The following is a 14,309-nucleotide window of genomic DNA, read 5'->3' on the forward strand; positions in this document are numbered from 1 at the left end:
TACCAGTATATGCAGTAGCCTTTGCTTAGGCAGAAATACAAAGATCAGATGTTTACTACAGGCCATAACCTCAAATGAAAGTCCTTATTCTAAAGCCAATCAGATACAGACCCTAATGAGATTTTACACTGCACCTTTCCTGGGGTGTTCAAACTGCTAACACGTCACCCAGCCACACAGACCCCGAGGCAGAACGAGGGCAGGCTCTCCCGTCCCGGAGATCTGAAGCGTAAGAGTTAACAAACCTGGATCTGGAGAGACCAACCCACCAGATTCACTGGTAAAGAAATCAGAAAAACTTCACTTTTGACTGACCTATCATTTGAACAGGAAAATTTAAAAATGTGAGAATGTTTTCAAAAATTCCAAATTACATTAAAAACCTCATGCTGTTCAGTGGATCCTAAAGCTGACAAGATGGAACCTCAACTTGGATTCAAGTTGCAATGACTTATCTTCTAGAGATGGGCTCTACTGAAATATTAATGGAAAAACACTCTTTCCCGTAGTGGAATTTGCTCCAGAATAATGCCGGGTGGGGGTTACAGTTACCATAATTCAATGACCATGGGTGATAATGTTGAATCTGAGAGATTGGGTTCATTTTACTGTTGTCTCTACTACTGTTATTTTGGGGGAAAATTTGTCATAATAAAAAATTTTAAAGGTATGTTTATTAGTTCTAAAGCTTAAAATATATAGAACTCGGATCCCTACCTAGAAACAGGAGCAGGACCTAGAAACGGTGGGAACAGCAGCACAGGATCGATTACTCTTCTGTCTTAAGAGGGTGTCTCTGGGTGAGCTCGTTAAGCTCTGCACTCAGTTCTCTTGGAGGGAAAGGGTGAGGCCGTAGGATGGACATCTCAGAAAGGTGTGGGGAAATGGGACGGGCAGCGGTCAGCAACTCAAGAGTTCCACCAACACCGCACAAGGACCCAAGGGCTTGGAGCCAGGTTGGGGACTTAGAGCTCACCTCACACAGGTAGGCAGGACAGAGGGAAGGCCACATGCAAAGTTTACCCATTTCCTCAGAATGAAAATACAACAAAAATAGCAGAGTAACAAGTAAATAACCCACTGTTTATGGGAAAACAACCTCTTCTGAATGGACTGCTTTATAATATTTGCAGGGGGAGGAAGAGCACCACTGTTTACACCTCAGTGTAACAGAAAAACATAGATACTTCTCCAGAGACAAGACTAACTTTTAGAAGATCCAGGAACTAATTTTATACGTGTCTGACTCCATTAAATCCCAAATTCCAGAATGGCCCTTCCCTTTCTCTCCTCGGAGCCCAATTACCTGCAAGACGATGCAGCCCTGGATGAAGTCGTCAAAGGCGATCTGTCCCCGTCCTTGTCTGTCAAACTTGCGAATGAGGATGTCATGAAACTGGTCAGAGAGCCGGTAGCCTTGAAAGGGAATCAGAGTAAACAGCGTGCCAGGGGAGGGCGCTTCCTCCAGTGCCCCGCTCGCCTCAGACACATGCCTCTTATCACAGCTCAGGATAAGCGGTCTGGGCTGGGGAGGGAACACACAGCACACATTTATTCCAATGCACTGTAAGCTACGCGAGTCACTCAGTGGTGACACTGCTGGCAGGCCAGAGCATCTCCCTGGAGGGGAGGAGTAACTGGAGGCAGGACCACACTGCCAGTTGAAGGATCCCGTGAACTCACTAGTTCGCATCACACCCGAACTCCGGAAGGTGGCTACCCTACAGACCACCCCACAGGGCAGCCAGGACCTGTTTCTTGAATGCAGCGCAGTGATCATTTTGAAAAGCCCTATAGCTAGCTGGAGCATGATCCCATACACCAGAAGGTTGTGGGTTCGATCCCCAGTCAAGGCACTCATGGGAGGCAACTGGTCACTATTTCCCAGTCACTTTGATGTTTTCTCTCTCTCCCTTCCTCTCTCTAAAATCAATAAAAACATATCTTCTGGTGAGGATTTTTTTAAAGCCCTTTACCAACAGATTTTATTACATTTATTAACCTAGACATGAAAGTTCTGAATAATTCAGCTGCCCTGGGTTAACTCATCACTAGAGAATCTCATTTTGAAAGATAAAATATCACTGACATCTTCCAATTAAACAAAATGTAAGCCTAAGGAAACAGATTCAGTGATAGGTATTTCCCCATAGAAATGACCTGATTAGGAAATTGAACATTACAAGGAGTAAGGTAGCCTCACAAAGTTCAAAACCACTACAGGTTCATCCAATGTTACGCAGAGGGTCACCGATTCTGTTTTCAATTTACAAATGTGTCTTGAAAAGATCTCCAGCAGGAAGGTGGCTCTGAAGACGGGGGACACCCCTGGGGGCCAACTAAACCAGGACACCTACTGCCTTCCCCTTCCTCCCCTCGTCATCCCACTACCTGTATGACCACGGTATCCTTACTTAGTCAGGAGACAAGATCCAGGTGCCAAAATATTTTTACTGATTTTCAGTCTTGCTGCAGTCTTTGCAAGAAAATGTACACCCACTGTCTGAGTGAATTTCACAGTTAATTACCTGTATGAACACTTAACACTTTACTGGAAAAGATTCAAACATGCAAGCATGTGATGGTACCTTTCTGAGTGGCCAGTGTGCTCTGCACGCCTGTGACTTACATCCAGGGCCCCCCTCCCTGCAAGCTGAGTAGAAGACTGGATGCCCGACTTAGTCAGAAAGCGACAGCTGCCACTCCTCCTGCCCCTCTGATTCTCATCTCCTCACACCAGCACCTGTGCCTGTGGTCAGGTAAGACCGGCCAAGGCTGGTGAGGGCTGAACTTAGGACACAGTGACAAGGCCGTGCCCTTCAGGGTGCAATGGTCTCCTGCCCGACTGGAAGGACAGATAAGATAGTAACAATGACACAGTAACTCCACAATCCACGACAAGGGAAGCGACTTGCGTCACCCCTGGCATTAACTCCCAGTGTCCCTGGTCCTCAATATTACTGCAGGGAAAACAAAAGTGAAGGAAGTCAGACTAGAAAAATAAATGATGTACAAGCCATGGAAAGAATATTTATCCGAGAGGCCAAAATCTGGGAGCAGTCAGTTCTCTACGAGGTCCTTCCAGTGAAAACCCAAGTAACAATAACTAGAAGGAGGTGCCCTCTGCTCATGGCCCTGCCCCCACAGCCTGGGGCCCTGGTCGGACTGGCCGCCCTTCAAACCTGGAGTGCTGGCACAGTGCCTCACCCTGACCTGTGGCTGAGCACCTTTCTGCTTTAGCATAAAATGGAGGGGGGAATGCAGCAAAAAGATGGAAACCAGTGATAAGTTCAAGGTTCATTACACTTTCACAAAGTTTTCATAATAAACACTGCACTGGCTCAGTGGCTGCCAGGGCCGTGCGGAGGAAAGGGGAGTTGGGCCCGGCGGAGCTGCCCCCGAGGCCTGTAGTGCTGAGTAAACTCCACCTCGCGCTGGCGAGAGTGAGGGCTGGGCCTCGTGCACCTTCTCCTTTCCACGTCTCTGTTCATGGCATATAGCACCTACTAATAAAAATTTTTAAACGAATGGACTATCAAATCCAGAATGTGTGCTAGTCAGTCACACAGCGTTGCCAAGGTTGGCCTGGACACCCCCATGGAGCTGACAAAGGTCAGAGGGCACCGAAGTGCTCAACCCCGACTCCCTCAAGCCTCTGCTGAGCTAAAATCATCCCCCTCTGACGCAAGGCAAGATACTTATTCTTAGGGGTCAAGACTGAAGGGAATTTTTTGCTTCTGTGGCACATTTCCTAAGTTACAACAGAAAATCTTCCAAAATAATCAACATGGGAAAATGATGACAATGTTCCTTTCACAGAAAACAAGGCTTTGGAGAAGCCCTAGGAAAAAAAAAATCAAGAACCAATCACAGGAAGAAACTTTCTGGAATAACTGAAGAAATGCTGCGAAAGAGTATTTACTCTCCAGAAAAAACTCAGCAGTCAGGAAGGATCTCAGCGCCGACAGGAGGGCCTGCCAGCCCCGACGGGGGTCTCTGCGCAGCTCCGCCGCAGCTGCAGACACCCTGGGTCTGACCCCGACTGGGAGGCCTGAGAGTCTTTCCACCAGGAGCTCCAGGGACCCGGTGGTCACAGCACTAAGTAAAAAGAGGGCTCTGGGCCTCGCCAGGTTAGAAAATGCAGTTCTGTGTGCCGTGATATACCTGAGGTCACAGGACTAGGAATCACTCCTAGGATCTGGGCTCCTCCCAAGTTCTCCCCAGCCTGCAGGCCCCTGGCTCCTTCCCTAGGCCCCCATCACTCTCCCACCTAAGGGCAGAGCAAGATTAGTTGCATTCTGAGTTCCAACTCTAAGAACCTGAGGTCCACGCCTTGCCCAAACTCTGACCACACCTAGTGAGCTCCAAACAGCCTCCCTGTGCCATCAGACAGCCTCCACCTGGTACTATGTCTGAGCTCCTAAGGCAAGAAAAGAAAGCGATAGAAAGAGAAGACAGTCATAGTGTACATGACCAGAGAAAAATGGAGCGGGCAGGACCATGTTAACCATACTATAAAACTCGAAACACCTAGAAAATAGTACATTATAATCTAAGTTTTATTTTCTTTGGGAAGGCATTCATAAGCAGCCTTTTAAGAAAAACATAGAGCCCTGGCTGGTTTGGCTCGGCGGATGGAGTGTCAGCCTGCAGACTGAAGGGTCCCAGGTTCGATTCCGGTCAAGTGCATGTACCTGGGTTGCGGGCACATCCCCAGTAGGGGGCGTGCAAGAGGCAGCTGAATCAATGTTTCTCTCTCATCGATGTTTCTAACTCTGCCCCTCCCTTCCTCTCGGGAAGGCATTTATAAGCAGCCTTTTAAGAAAAACAAAGATGGGGTTCTGTAATTTGGGCCCAGTGAACACTGAGCCAAGTAAAATTGTCTCAAATTAGAATCTCAGTGTAACTTCAAACCTTGAACAAGACCCCAACATTTCAGTTTTTCCTCTACAAAAAAAATCCCAACTTCCCTCAGATACATCAGAGGCCCACTGACCCACTCTGGAAAGGTACCATGTGCACACTCCTCACGGCACGGCACGGCACACGCACACCCTGACACGCACTTGAGGCCGGGAGCTCGCGCTGACTTTAATGTTCTACCTGAGGCCCTCGATATGCGCTAGAGCTTAGGGAATCGTCACTTATGGGTATTTTATCATCTTTCTGTGTATTTTGATGTTTCATGAAATATATGCTACCCTACACTATCTTTTTCACTTACTTTAAATTGTTTCAAAGCTACATTCTCAATGTGCTTGTGACGTCATTTCAATTCACAAAAGATAAACGATTGCATAGCCCCTATCTCATTTTGGATGAAAAACTGCATTTAAAAGATGCATAAAAGTCTCCTCCAATAATAACAAAATATAAGTCGGTGTAATGTAAACAAAAATTTCACAGAGACTGGGTTAAAAAATCAGTCAGTTGAACAAAGCAAAAGAACTTCAATGGTACCTAGGTTCCAAAATGAAACATGCTACACAATCAAGGTAAGTGAATTACCAAAACCTGAAAGTGCTTGCTTGAGCTCGTTCTTGTCAATCATCCCCGAGTTGTCCCTGTCGTAGGTGCGGAAGACATTCTGCCAGTCTGTGATGTACTTCCAGACGCCCGTGAACTCGCTGAAGTTCACACCAGCCTTGTTCTCACGGTCAAACATTGCTGAGGAAAAAAGGAGCATAAGTGGTGCCCAATGAATGGAATCTCGATGTTAATCAGCAAGAAGCACAGCGGCAGCAGTTACCTCCCCAGCATGGACTCAGCCAGCAGAGCCCTGAGTGCTGCTAATCATGCTCATTGGCTGAGTCAGGGGCAAGATCAGCTCTGGTGAGGCAGGGGGCCTGTCACCCAGCCACAGCCCCCCATGAAAAGGAAAATGGAAGCAAAACACACTATTAGAGCCACAATTAAAAGGATTCTTTACACTGAAGTAGGTTCTACAGAAGCACGACCACTTGCGGGTGCTCTGAAGATGCCAGAGCTAAGTGCCCCTTACTCCCAGCTCCTAGTTCTGGGCCTAGAACATGGGGCCCCCTCCATTTCCCAGGACCAACATCCTCCAGCGGAGGTCACTCAATGAGAAAGAGATTCTACTGGCTTTAATGTTTTCTTAGAACTGCCTTTCATTTTTTAAAATAATCATCCCAATTCCAGGTCCAAATACAAAAGAACTACCACTACACTTACATAAAATTGCAAAATGGCTGCCCTGGCTGGTGTAGTTCAGTGGCTAGAGCATTAGCCTGCACAACAGAGGGTCTCAGGTTCGATTCCCAGTCAAGTGCACATACCTGGATTGCAGGTCCGATCCCTGCCCCCAGTCAGGGCCCATGTGGGAGGCAACCAATTGATGTGATGTTTCTCTCTCTCTCCCCTCTCCCACCTCCCTTCCATTCTCTCTAAAATCAATGGGAAAAAATATATCCTTACTCCTCAGGTGAGGATTTTTAAAAAATCTATTAAAAAATTTGCAAAATGGCTAAAATATATGATATAAAAACTGTCTGAATTATTGCCATAAAAAAATGATAAATCATTGGTGTCTCTTCAGGCAAGGCGATGATGGAAGCCTATAGCCTGAATGCTCTCAGTCTGGTCAGAAGTACACTACATTCAGTGAAGCTTCATGTAATAAAAAATCTGGGGATGGCTCCAGTCAGTGGTTACACAGGACAAGGGCTGCGTGTGGGGCGTGCAGTCGGGTGTGTTCATGAAATCTTCAGGGTTGGAAGGAACGATCAGACGTAAATTGACAGTAAAGAGTCAGTGAGGGGACAGAAGGGCGGGATGAAGGCCCACACCTGACTGGAGTTGGGGGAGAATAAGGCAGGAAGCACACCCTGCACCAGCAGCCCACCCCTGTCTGCCTGCACAGGCAGGACACCGGCGCCCTTACTTACATATGATTGACCTGACAGTCACAGGATTAAACGGAGTCCAGGTGCCTGAAAACAAACAGGAACTAAAGTAAGAGAGAGCGATTTGTACCTTCATTGATTTTTACACTCAGTAAAAACAAAGTCAAAAATGTTTTTAATGTGGGGAAAGCAGTATCTCTGCCCATCCCCCACTTGTATAAAAAGAACCCTTTAAAAAATACACACATACACAAACACACACACAACTGTTTCAGTTCTGGGTGGGACATAGAGAGCCACTCCCGACCTTTGAGCTGCAGAGGGCTGGAGAGTCTGCAGGTGCCATGGCTCACACTCAGGGACACTGGGCTCTGCAGCACCTCCCAAGTGCCACTCCCACCCAACTCAGGGCTTGTGCAGGCTTCTCTCACCCTCACATGTAACCCTCCAAATGCATGCACACCCTCCACCCAACTCCTACCTCCCCTTTAAGCCTTGGGTGAAATGCTTCCTCAGGGAGCTTTCGCTGAATGCCCCACTCCAGGTCGCTAAGATAACTCCATATGCTCTGCCCGCACCTCTGACTGCCCCTTCTGACACCTGCAATGGCCATTACTCCAACAAGGCCAGTCCTCCCAAGAGAATAGGGGCCACCTGTCCCCGGGCATGACACACATGAGTGCTGGAGAGCACCTGTGTGCAGGTGTCACAGACCTTTGGGGGGAAGGTAGGCAGGAGTATGTATAGAAAGGTATGAGGAAAAGTCAGTATTATTGGAAACCAGTATAAAAAGAAAACTATGTTAGAGGAAAATTCCACATACAGGGGACTCTCACTGCTTCACCCATGCCTGCTGTCCCCTCCCTCCCTTAGTGGCTCCAGGCACTGAACTGGTTTTCACAGAAGATAACCCTTCACTGACCAGAAGCCAGAAACCACAGGCACCCACTGGAATCCCTTCCTTCCGCCCTGTTCCCTCCACCTGATGCAGACTAAGTGGCCATAGGGGAAGAGTTGTGAGTTTGGGCTAAACTGAGCTGACTATGCAGAGCTGGAGGGGTTTCAGAGATGAGGCTGCACCCACAGTCCATCCCAACTGCGCACATCAACCCCGGCCGTCAGCAAATGGTTTGGGGAATAAGTGTTAAACAAGAGCAGTACAAGTAAACTATTAAATAAGGCTGCAAACAGGCACTCTCGTGGTGAGTGCACAGATGGCGCACCTCAGAGAGGCAGGCCCAGGGGACCCAACTGTGCTGGGGAGCCTGAGGATTGGAGGGTCTGGGGCTGAATCAATGACGAGACCTGGAAGGTGGAGCCAAGGCTATAGACATCCATTCGTCCTTGTTAACCAAATGGGACCTAACTTTCTACAGCAGTGGTTCTCAACCTTGGCTGCACATTAGAATCACCTGGGAATCTTTTTTAAATCCTGATTTCTGGGCCTCATCCTCCTGAAATTCTGTTTCTTTGTTACTAATGTCGTGGCCCCACCCCATAACAAAGAAACAGAATTTCTGGAGGATGAGGCCCAGAAATCAGGATTTAAAAAAGATTCCCAGGTGATTCTAATGTGCAGCCAAGGTTGAGAACCACTGCTCTACAGAAACCAGGGGCAATAACAACAGCCAACAGGTAATTGACTCCTTGTTGCGTGCTAGTTCTGTGGCCTGGTTCCCAGGCAACATCAAAGCTTACCAACCCACAATGAAGCCTAAACGCAATGTGCAGACATTTTGCATTTTGGTTATATTAAGCATTAAATGCACCTGAGCGTCGGCCTGAAAACCTAAACAGGTTTCTGCAGGAAATCACACTGCAATGCCAAGAAAGCAATTCCAACAGCACTTGCTGAAAGCAGAGGACACATCTATAGGTGGGTTTTGTCCACAAGCCCTTCTCCTCCAGCGAGCCTCTATCCCAGGTTTCCTGGGCCAGCTGCAAATTCAAACATTCCCATCTGCTCCTCCCAGTAACCACCGTGTCCAGGAATAATTGAAGCAATAGATTTCCTGTCAGACTTTTCCATAGAAATGTAAGTTCACTGTATAAGTCTTGTCTCAACTTCATCTCAACCAAAGAAAATAGAAACATACTATTATTTCCCCTGTAAGGTGAATACTCAACATTTCACCGATAATTTGGGAACAGGACTAAAACCTTAAGAAGCAATGCTGCACGAATGGTGTGCTTACGGAACACGCTGCCATCGGCGGGGTGGTCGGTCAGTCATCATTGGGGGCTTCAGCATTTTCCCACTTAAACTCCAAATACATAAATGAGTTTAGGAATTTATGTCTGCTCCCTTCTCAACAGGGGAAATCCCACTCTGCTCTGGGATAAAATATTCTGTCTTTTTACTCTCCAAAGAGTTTTCTTTCTTGAAATTATGTCCTCTTTACCAAAAATTTTGGTTGATGTAGACTTTAGAGATGGTGAAGGGTTAAGTCCTTATAACATCTTGCATAGGAACAACTGAAACACCCAAGTACTTGGAATCTTTTTTGGGGGAAACAGACTTCCCATCATCACTGGCGATCTCTGCGCTTCCCTACAGCAGACCCAGAGTCCAGCTGTCCTGGGCTGTTTTGCCAGAGGAACTTGTGAGGAGGGGGTGGAAGCACCACAGGGTCCAGATGCGGTTCAACACATGGTTTGCGAGGACTTTGGTGCCTCTTCAGGTTCAGCAAAATCCCACATTTCACCAGTCATCTTCAAATAGCTACGACTGGAAATATGGCCTTTCTGAAAAGCCATCTGAAGATTGACCAACAGTACAATGCCTACACCCTTTGATCTGATAAATGCCCCTTCTAGAAACCTGTTCTATGAAACTCTGGGTCCAATCACTGCAGTAGTTACATTAATGAAAATGAAAACAATCCAAGTGTCTAAGGTGAACACTGTAAACTCCACTCCGGTAGATCCAACAGTGTCTTGCAGTTCTGGACCAGGCAGGGTGGGAGTTGGTGGAGATGGGCTTGGCTGGAGGGGAAAAGGGATCTCAACTTCCAGTCGTCCTGTTTTTACACCCAAAGACAGAGACCAGGAATGCTGTGACCTGCCCAAGTCCAACCCTCCTTGTTTCTATCTGAAACTGGTGGGTTTCTAGGAAGAGCAGATGTGACAGGCCGTACTGAGGGTCCCCAGACCTCTCTCGGGCTCAACAACTAGCTAGGATGACAACATTCATGGTCAGTTTGTTAGAGCAAAAGGACGGAGAGTAAGACCAGGAAAGGCATGAGGACAAGTCTGGGGGAGACCAGGCACTGCTTCCAGAGCCCCCCGTGAACTCACACAGGACAACAGCTGACGACACACATGAAGTGTTGTCCACCAGGGAAGCTCCCCTGAGCCTGGGAGTCCGGGGTTTCTTTTGGGGATCAGTCACGGAAGCTCCAGATGCCAAGAGAAGACAGGTGCTTGCCATCCCCAAACTCTCAGTGTGAATTATCCAAGCAAATGGATGCAATGCGCTCAAGGCCTTCAGTGGGCAAAACACTCTGAACAGTCAGAACATTCCAGAGGCAGCCATCATCCAACAGACCCTTCCTGGGAACGTGTAGGCTCTGAGTAACAGCCTGCTGAGTCAGCCTCACCCCCATGCAGACAGATGGGGCTGGGGAGAATCTCACTCCCTCTGCTGCGTCTGGGCAACAAGCACCATCACCCACGACACTGGGCTGGGGCAGGAGAGGGATGCAATGTCGGGCCTATCTGCTAGGATGGTCTCATTTCTTCAAATATGGGCTCCTCAAGATAGCTGGAACTCTATTTTGGTAAAAATACCTTAAAAACATGAATTACTATTTTTTATAGCATAGCTAAAAATGCCTCCTCAAAAAACATCAATATCTTATGTTAAAGCAAACCTTAAAGCACAAAAAAGGGACTAGAGCAAATTTAAAAAAAACACCTAAAAGTCAAGATAGTTTGTGAAAGGTTATTTTAAAACGAAGGCACAAGAACAGCCTTCTCTCTCTTCAAACCCACTGACCACACACGTCCTGAGAGCAGTCATTTTTGGAGGCTTTTGTACAAAGGACTCAGTGTGTGGGACCTACAAAAGCCCTTTTCCAAGGTGGTTTCAGCTCGACTTTAACAGAGAGCATGCCAAACCACAGGTCTAACTAAAGTGAGAGGCTATGCTGTTCTGTAATTTGTTTCCCACCAGCAATAAACTAATAAAAATGATTTTCTGAAATAGCCCAAAGTCCAGTTCTAATATGAAAACAAAAGCCCATTCCTGCCCTAACCAGTTTGGCTCAGTGGATAGAGCGTTGGCCTGCGGACCAAAGGGTCCCAGGTTCGATTCCGGTCAAGGGCATGTACCTTGGTTGCGGGCACATCCCCAGTAGGGGGTTTGCAGGAGGCAGCTGATCGATGTTTCTCACTCATCGATGTTTCTAACTCTCTATTCCTCTCCTTTCCTCTCTGTAAAAAAAAAAAATCAATAAAATATATATTAAAAAAAAAAAAAGCCCATTCCTGGGAGAAAAATCAAAACTGAAAATAACTTCTATTGTATCAGCTACAGGAACTCAAGGAGGAGTGAAAAGAACTGACATTGTCTACCCAGTAACCCACTGGCCCTCATTTAGGAGACAGCTACAAAAATGTTTATAGGAGCAGGAGAGAAAGGAACACATAAAAGAAAAAGAAATGCTGTTCAAAGGGGGCACCCACTGATGTGGGAGGAAAGGGGTTTGAAGACTGGTGGGATGGGTGGCGACCACCTCACAGCCAGGAGAGGCCGGCACTCTAAACAGAAGGAGCAGAGACTCCAGGCACTAGAAGCATTAGGTAGGTGGTCACCTACAGGAGAGACAGGTGGGAAAGCACCAGGCTCAGCGAGGGCCTGACTGAGCAGTAAACCTGAGATGGAATGTGAGCGGCAGCCCTGCTCTGCACCAGCGCTGTGCCCACGTGTAGTGGATGTCCAGTAGGTGATAACCATCATCATCACAGTCATTAGGAAAAGAAAAGCCATCAAAGACTCCAGCTGGCTCTTTGGCCAGTAACAGTGGCAGTAACACCACTATTCCTCATCCCAGCAACAACACTGAGGCCTTGCTTTGTGCCAGGCTCACACCAGTGTTCTGCATGCATTTTCTTGATTTACCGGCCCATTAACTGTGGGACACAGATCCAGAAAGGTCAAGTCCTTGCTCAAGGCCACATTCCTAGAAGTGGTAAAACCAGGACTTGAATCCAAGCAGGCTGACCCCGTGACGCCATCGAGCCCACCCCTTCCAGCAATTTAGAGTATTTGACCATCACTCTCAATTAAACAGATTTCACACAAATCTGGGCCGCACTCTCAAAACTTATAGCAAATGAACAAAAGGAGATGTCCAAATGGATCACAAATCAGTCCTCACTCACTGCAAAAAAGCTCAAAAGAAACGCCTTAGCCAGTAGGGCACTCTCACTATGGTGGACAACATCTGTAACATCTGATCACAATTAACATATGATGTGAAGAAATCACCCATTTTGGTCAACACTTAGGAAGTTTTAACCCAGGATTTGCCAGACTGTAGCCTGCTGGTTTTCAGTGCTCTGGATATCTCTCTAGTTAACCCTGTCTTCTACTGGGCTAGTGTAACTCTAATAGTACTTCCCCAATTAATCAAGTTGAAATGGGCAAGAACTCAACTCCATGGAGAGCTGGCAATACACCACCCACAAGGGCTGTAACCCTCATCCCTAGCTGAATGCCTATAATTCTGCCACTGACAAGACCACCTCCCCACAGTCCGGTGGCCTCTGGGACCTTTGTAATCCTCTCCAGAAGGGTCGAAAAGATTACCTAAGAAATTCAATGATTTTCAAGACACCTGAAGGATATCTGTAGAAAGCTAAACTTCCTATCCCTCCCAAAAACCTACCCTCCAACCCGCATTTCTCAACCAGCGTTTCCCTATGCTCATCCACACAGTTGTTCCGAAAGGCATTTGGAGTGGCACTGACAACAACCAAGAAACCGCTTGGCAAAATAAATCAGAAGCACCTCCACCACGTGCCAATAATAACAGGTGTGTCAGGCTTGCAGTGCAGAAGTCCTGGTGGCCAGGTCCCACTCACCATTGGAGAGTGCTTGCTGAAGCTCATTGTCGGATATCACCCCGCTTCTGTCTTTATCAACCCTACAAAATGAAGACCAATTCAGCTGGTGATTAACAGGGTATGAAAAGCAAAACATGGCGAGCACAAACGTTTACCCCCACTGACCACCCTGCATTAATTCTGGCATGTTCCTTCCTCCCACTTTGTTCTGCTGGGGATTAAGTAGGCTCTGGAGCTCCTTCACCCAGCGGAGGCACTCCACCTGCTCAAGCCCACGTCGGTTCTCCCCGAAGTGGCCTAGTCATTTTTTCACTCTCGTTTTCCTTTCCCAGGTATTTCTCTTTGATTATCCCTTGACCTGAGTTATGCCTGCACCAGTTTCTCTCTTGTTCCTTTCTCTCAATCAAGTCATTCCGTGACTATGAGTCACTCACTTTTCCTCATTCACCGAAAGGACGGCCATGGTCAGAAGGAGCCCAGGTAAAAGATCACCTGTCCCGGCGGCCATCACGTTCCAGCTTCTTTCCTGTCTGCTGGCATTTTAATAGCGCTGGAGCAGAGTCTTGTTTCTGTTTATCTAAAACTAGCATCGCCAGGAGACTGTCCCGGAGGAGCAAGAACCCGCCCCTCAACTGCGGGCACTCGGCTGTTAGGGGGTAGGGGGTGAAGGCAGAGCTCCAGGGAGTCTACGGAAGGCGCCACACCTCGGGAGGGGCCGGTGCGAAGGAGGGGCCCGCGGCGAGGGAGAAGCCCTGAGACAAAATGGGACACAGGGCGTGGGACAGGAGGGGAGTGAGCAGGGGAAAGGTGGGGGGGGGGGGGGGAGAAGGGGGCGGGGGGCAGGAGGAAGGCTGGGGGAGGCGGAGCAGAGACCGGGAGACACGGGGAAGAGGAGAAGGTGGAAAATGGAGCAGGAGAGTGCGGAGAGGCCGGGGGTGGCCCGAGTGCAGTCCGGCGGGGGGGATGGGGCAGGAGGCCGGGAAGAGGAGCGGAAGCCGGCGGACTCCCCTAAGTGCCCGCGCGCCCGATCTCACCTCTGGAAGACGTTCCACAGGAAGCTCTGGTCCGGCAGTGCCGCGCCCACGGGTGGGCCGGGGCTTGGGCCAGTCCCGGGGCGCCTCGGGGTAGCTCCACTTCCGCCTCTGCTGGGGGCGTGGCCTACAGTTACGTCACTTCTGGGGGAAACAGGAAGTGCGAGTCTCCGGGAAGGTCACGGGGCCTGACGCTGCCAATCCCTTCGCGGCCCCGTTGCCAGGCAACGCCAGAATCAAGCTGCTCTGGGGGCCAGCGGCCTTTGGGTACCGCTTGCGTCAGCCTTGCAGAGCGCACATGAGGGGAGGAAGGGGCTCCGCTCGGGCACGTTTAATTCCTGCACCC

General features: G+C 48.5%; 1 protein-coding gene across 4 annotated transcripts in view; it reads right to left on the reverse strand.

Moving 5' to 3' along the window:
- Window positions 1-13,713, reverse strand: part of PDCD6 (programmed cell death 6) — a 15,673-nt gene extending 1,960 nt beyond the window's left edge. Inside the window, exons 1-5 of one of the 4 annotated variants that reach the window (XM_014548649.1) lie at window positions 13,425-13,713; window positions 12,951-13,012; window positions 6,906-6,950; window positions 5,515-5,667; window positions 1,307-1,416 (exon numbers count right to left, since the gene is read on the reverse strand). In XM_014548649.1, the coding sequence (XP_014404135.1) occupies window positions 1,307-1,416; window positions 5,515-5,667; window positions 6,906-6,950; window positions 12,951-13,012; window positions 13,425-13,522 (468 nt within the window). In that variant the 5' untranslated portion in view covers window positions 13,523-13,713. Of the gene's footprint in view, window positions 1-1,306; window positions 1,417-5,508; window positions 5,668-6,905; window positions 6,951-12,950; window positions 13,013-13,366 lie in introns of all 4 variants that reach the window. The other 3 variants (XM_014548646.1, XM_014548661.1, XM_014548651.1) reach the window with 3 other exon arrangements.
- Window positions 13,714-14,309: the final 596 nt, after the last annotated feature.

Source organism: Myotis brandtii, unplaced genomic scaffold (genome assembly GCF_000412655.1).
Source record: "Myotis brandtii unplaced genomic scaffold, ASM41265v1 scaffold115, whole genome shotgun sequence".
Classification (NCBI taxonomy): Eukaryota; Metazoa; Chordata; class Mammalia; order Chiroptera; family Vespertilionidae; genus Myotis; species Myotis brandtii.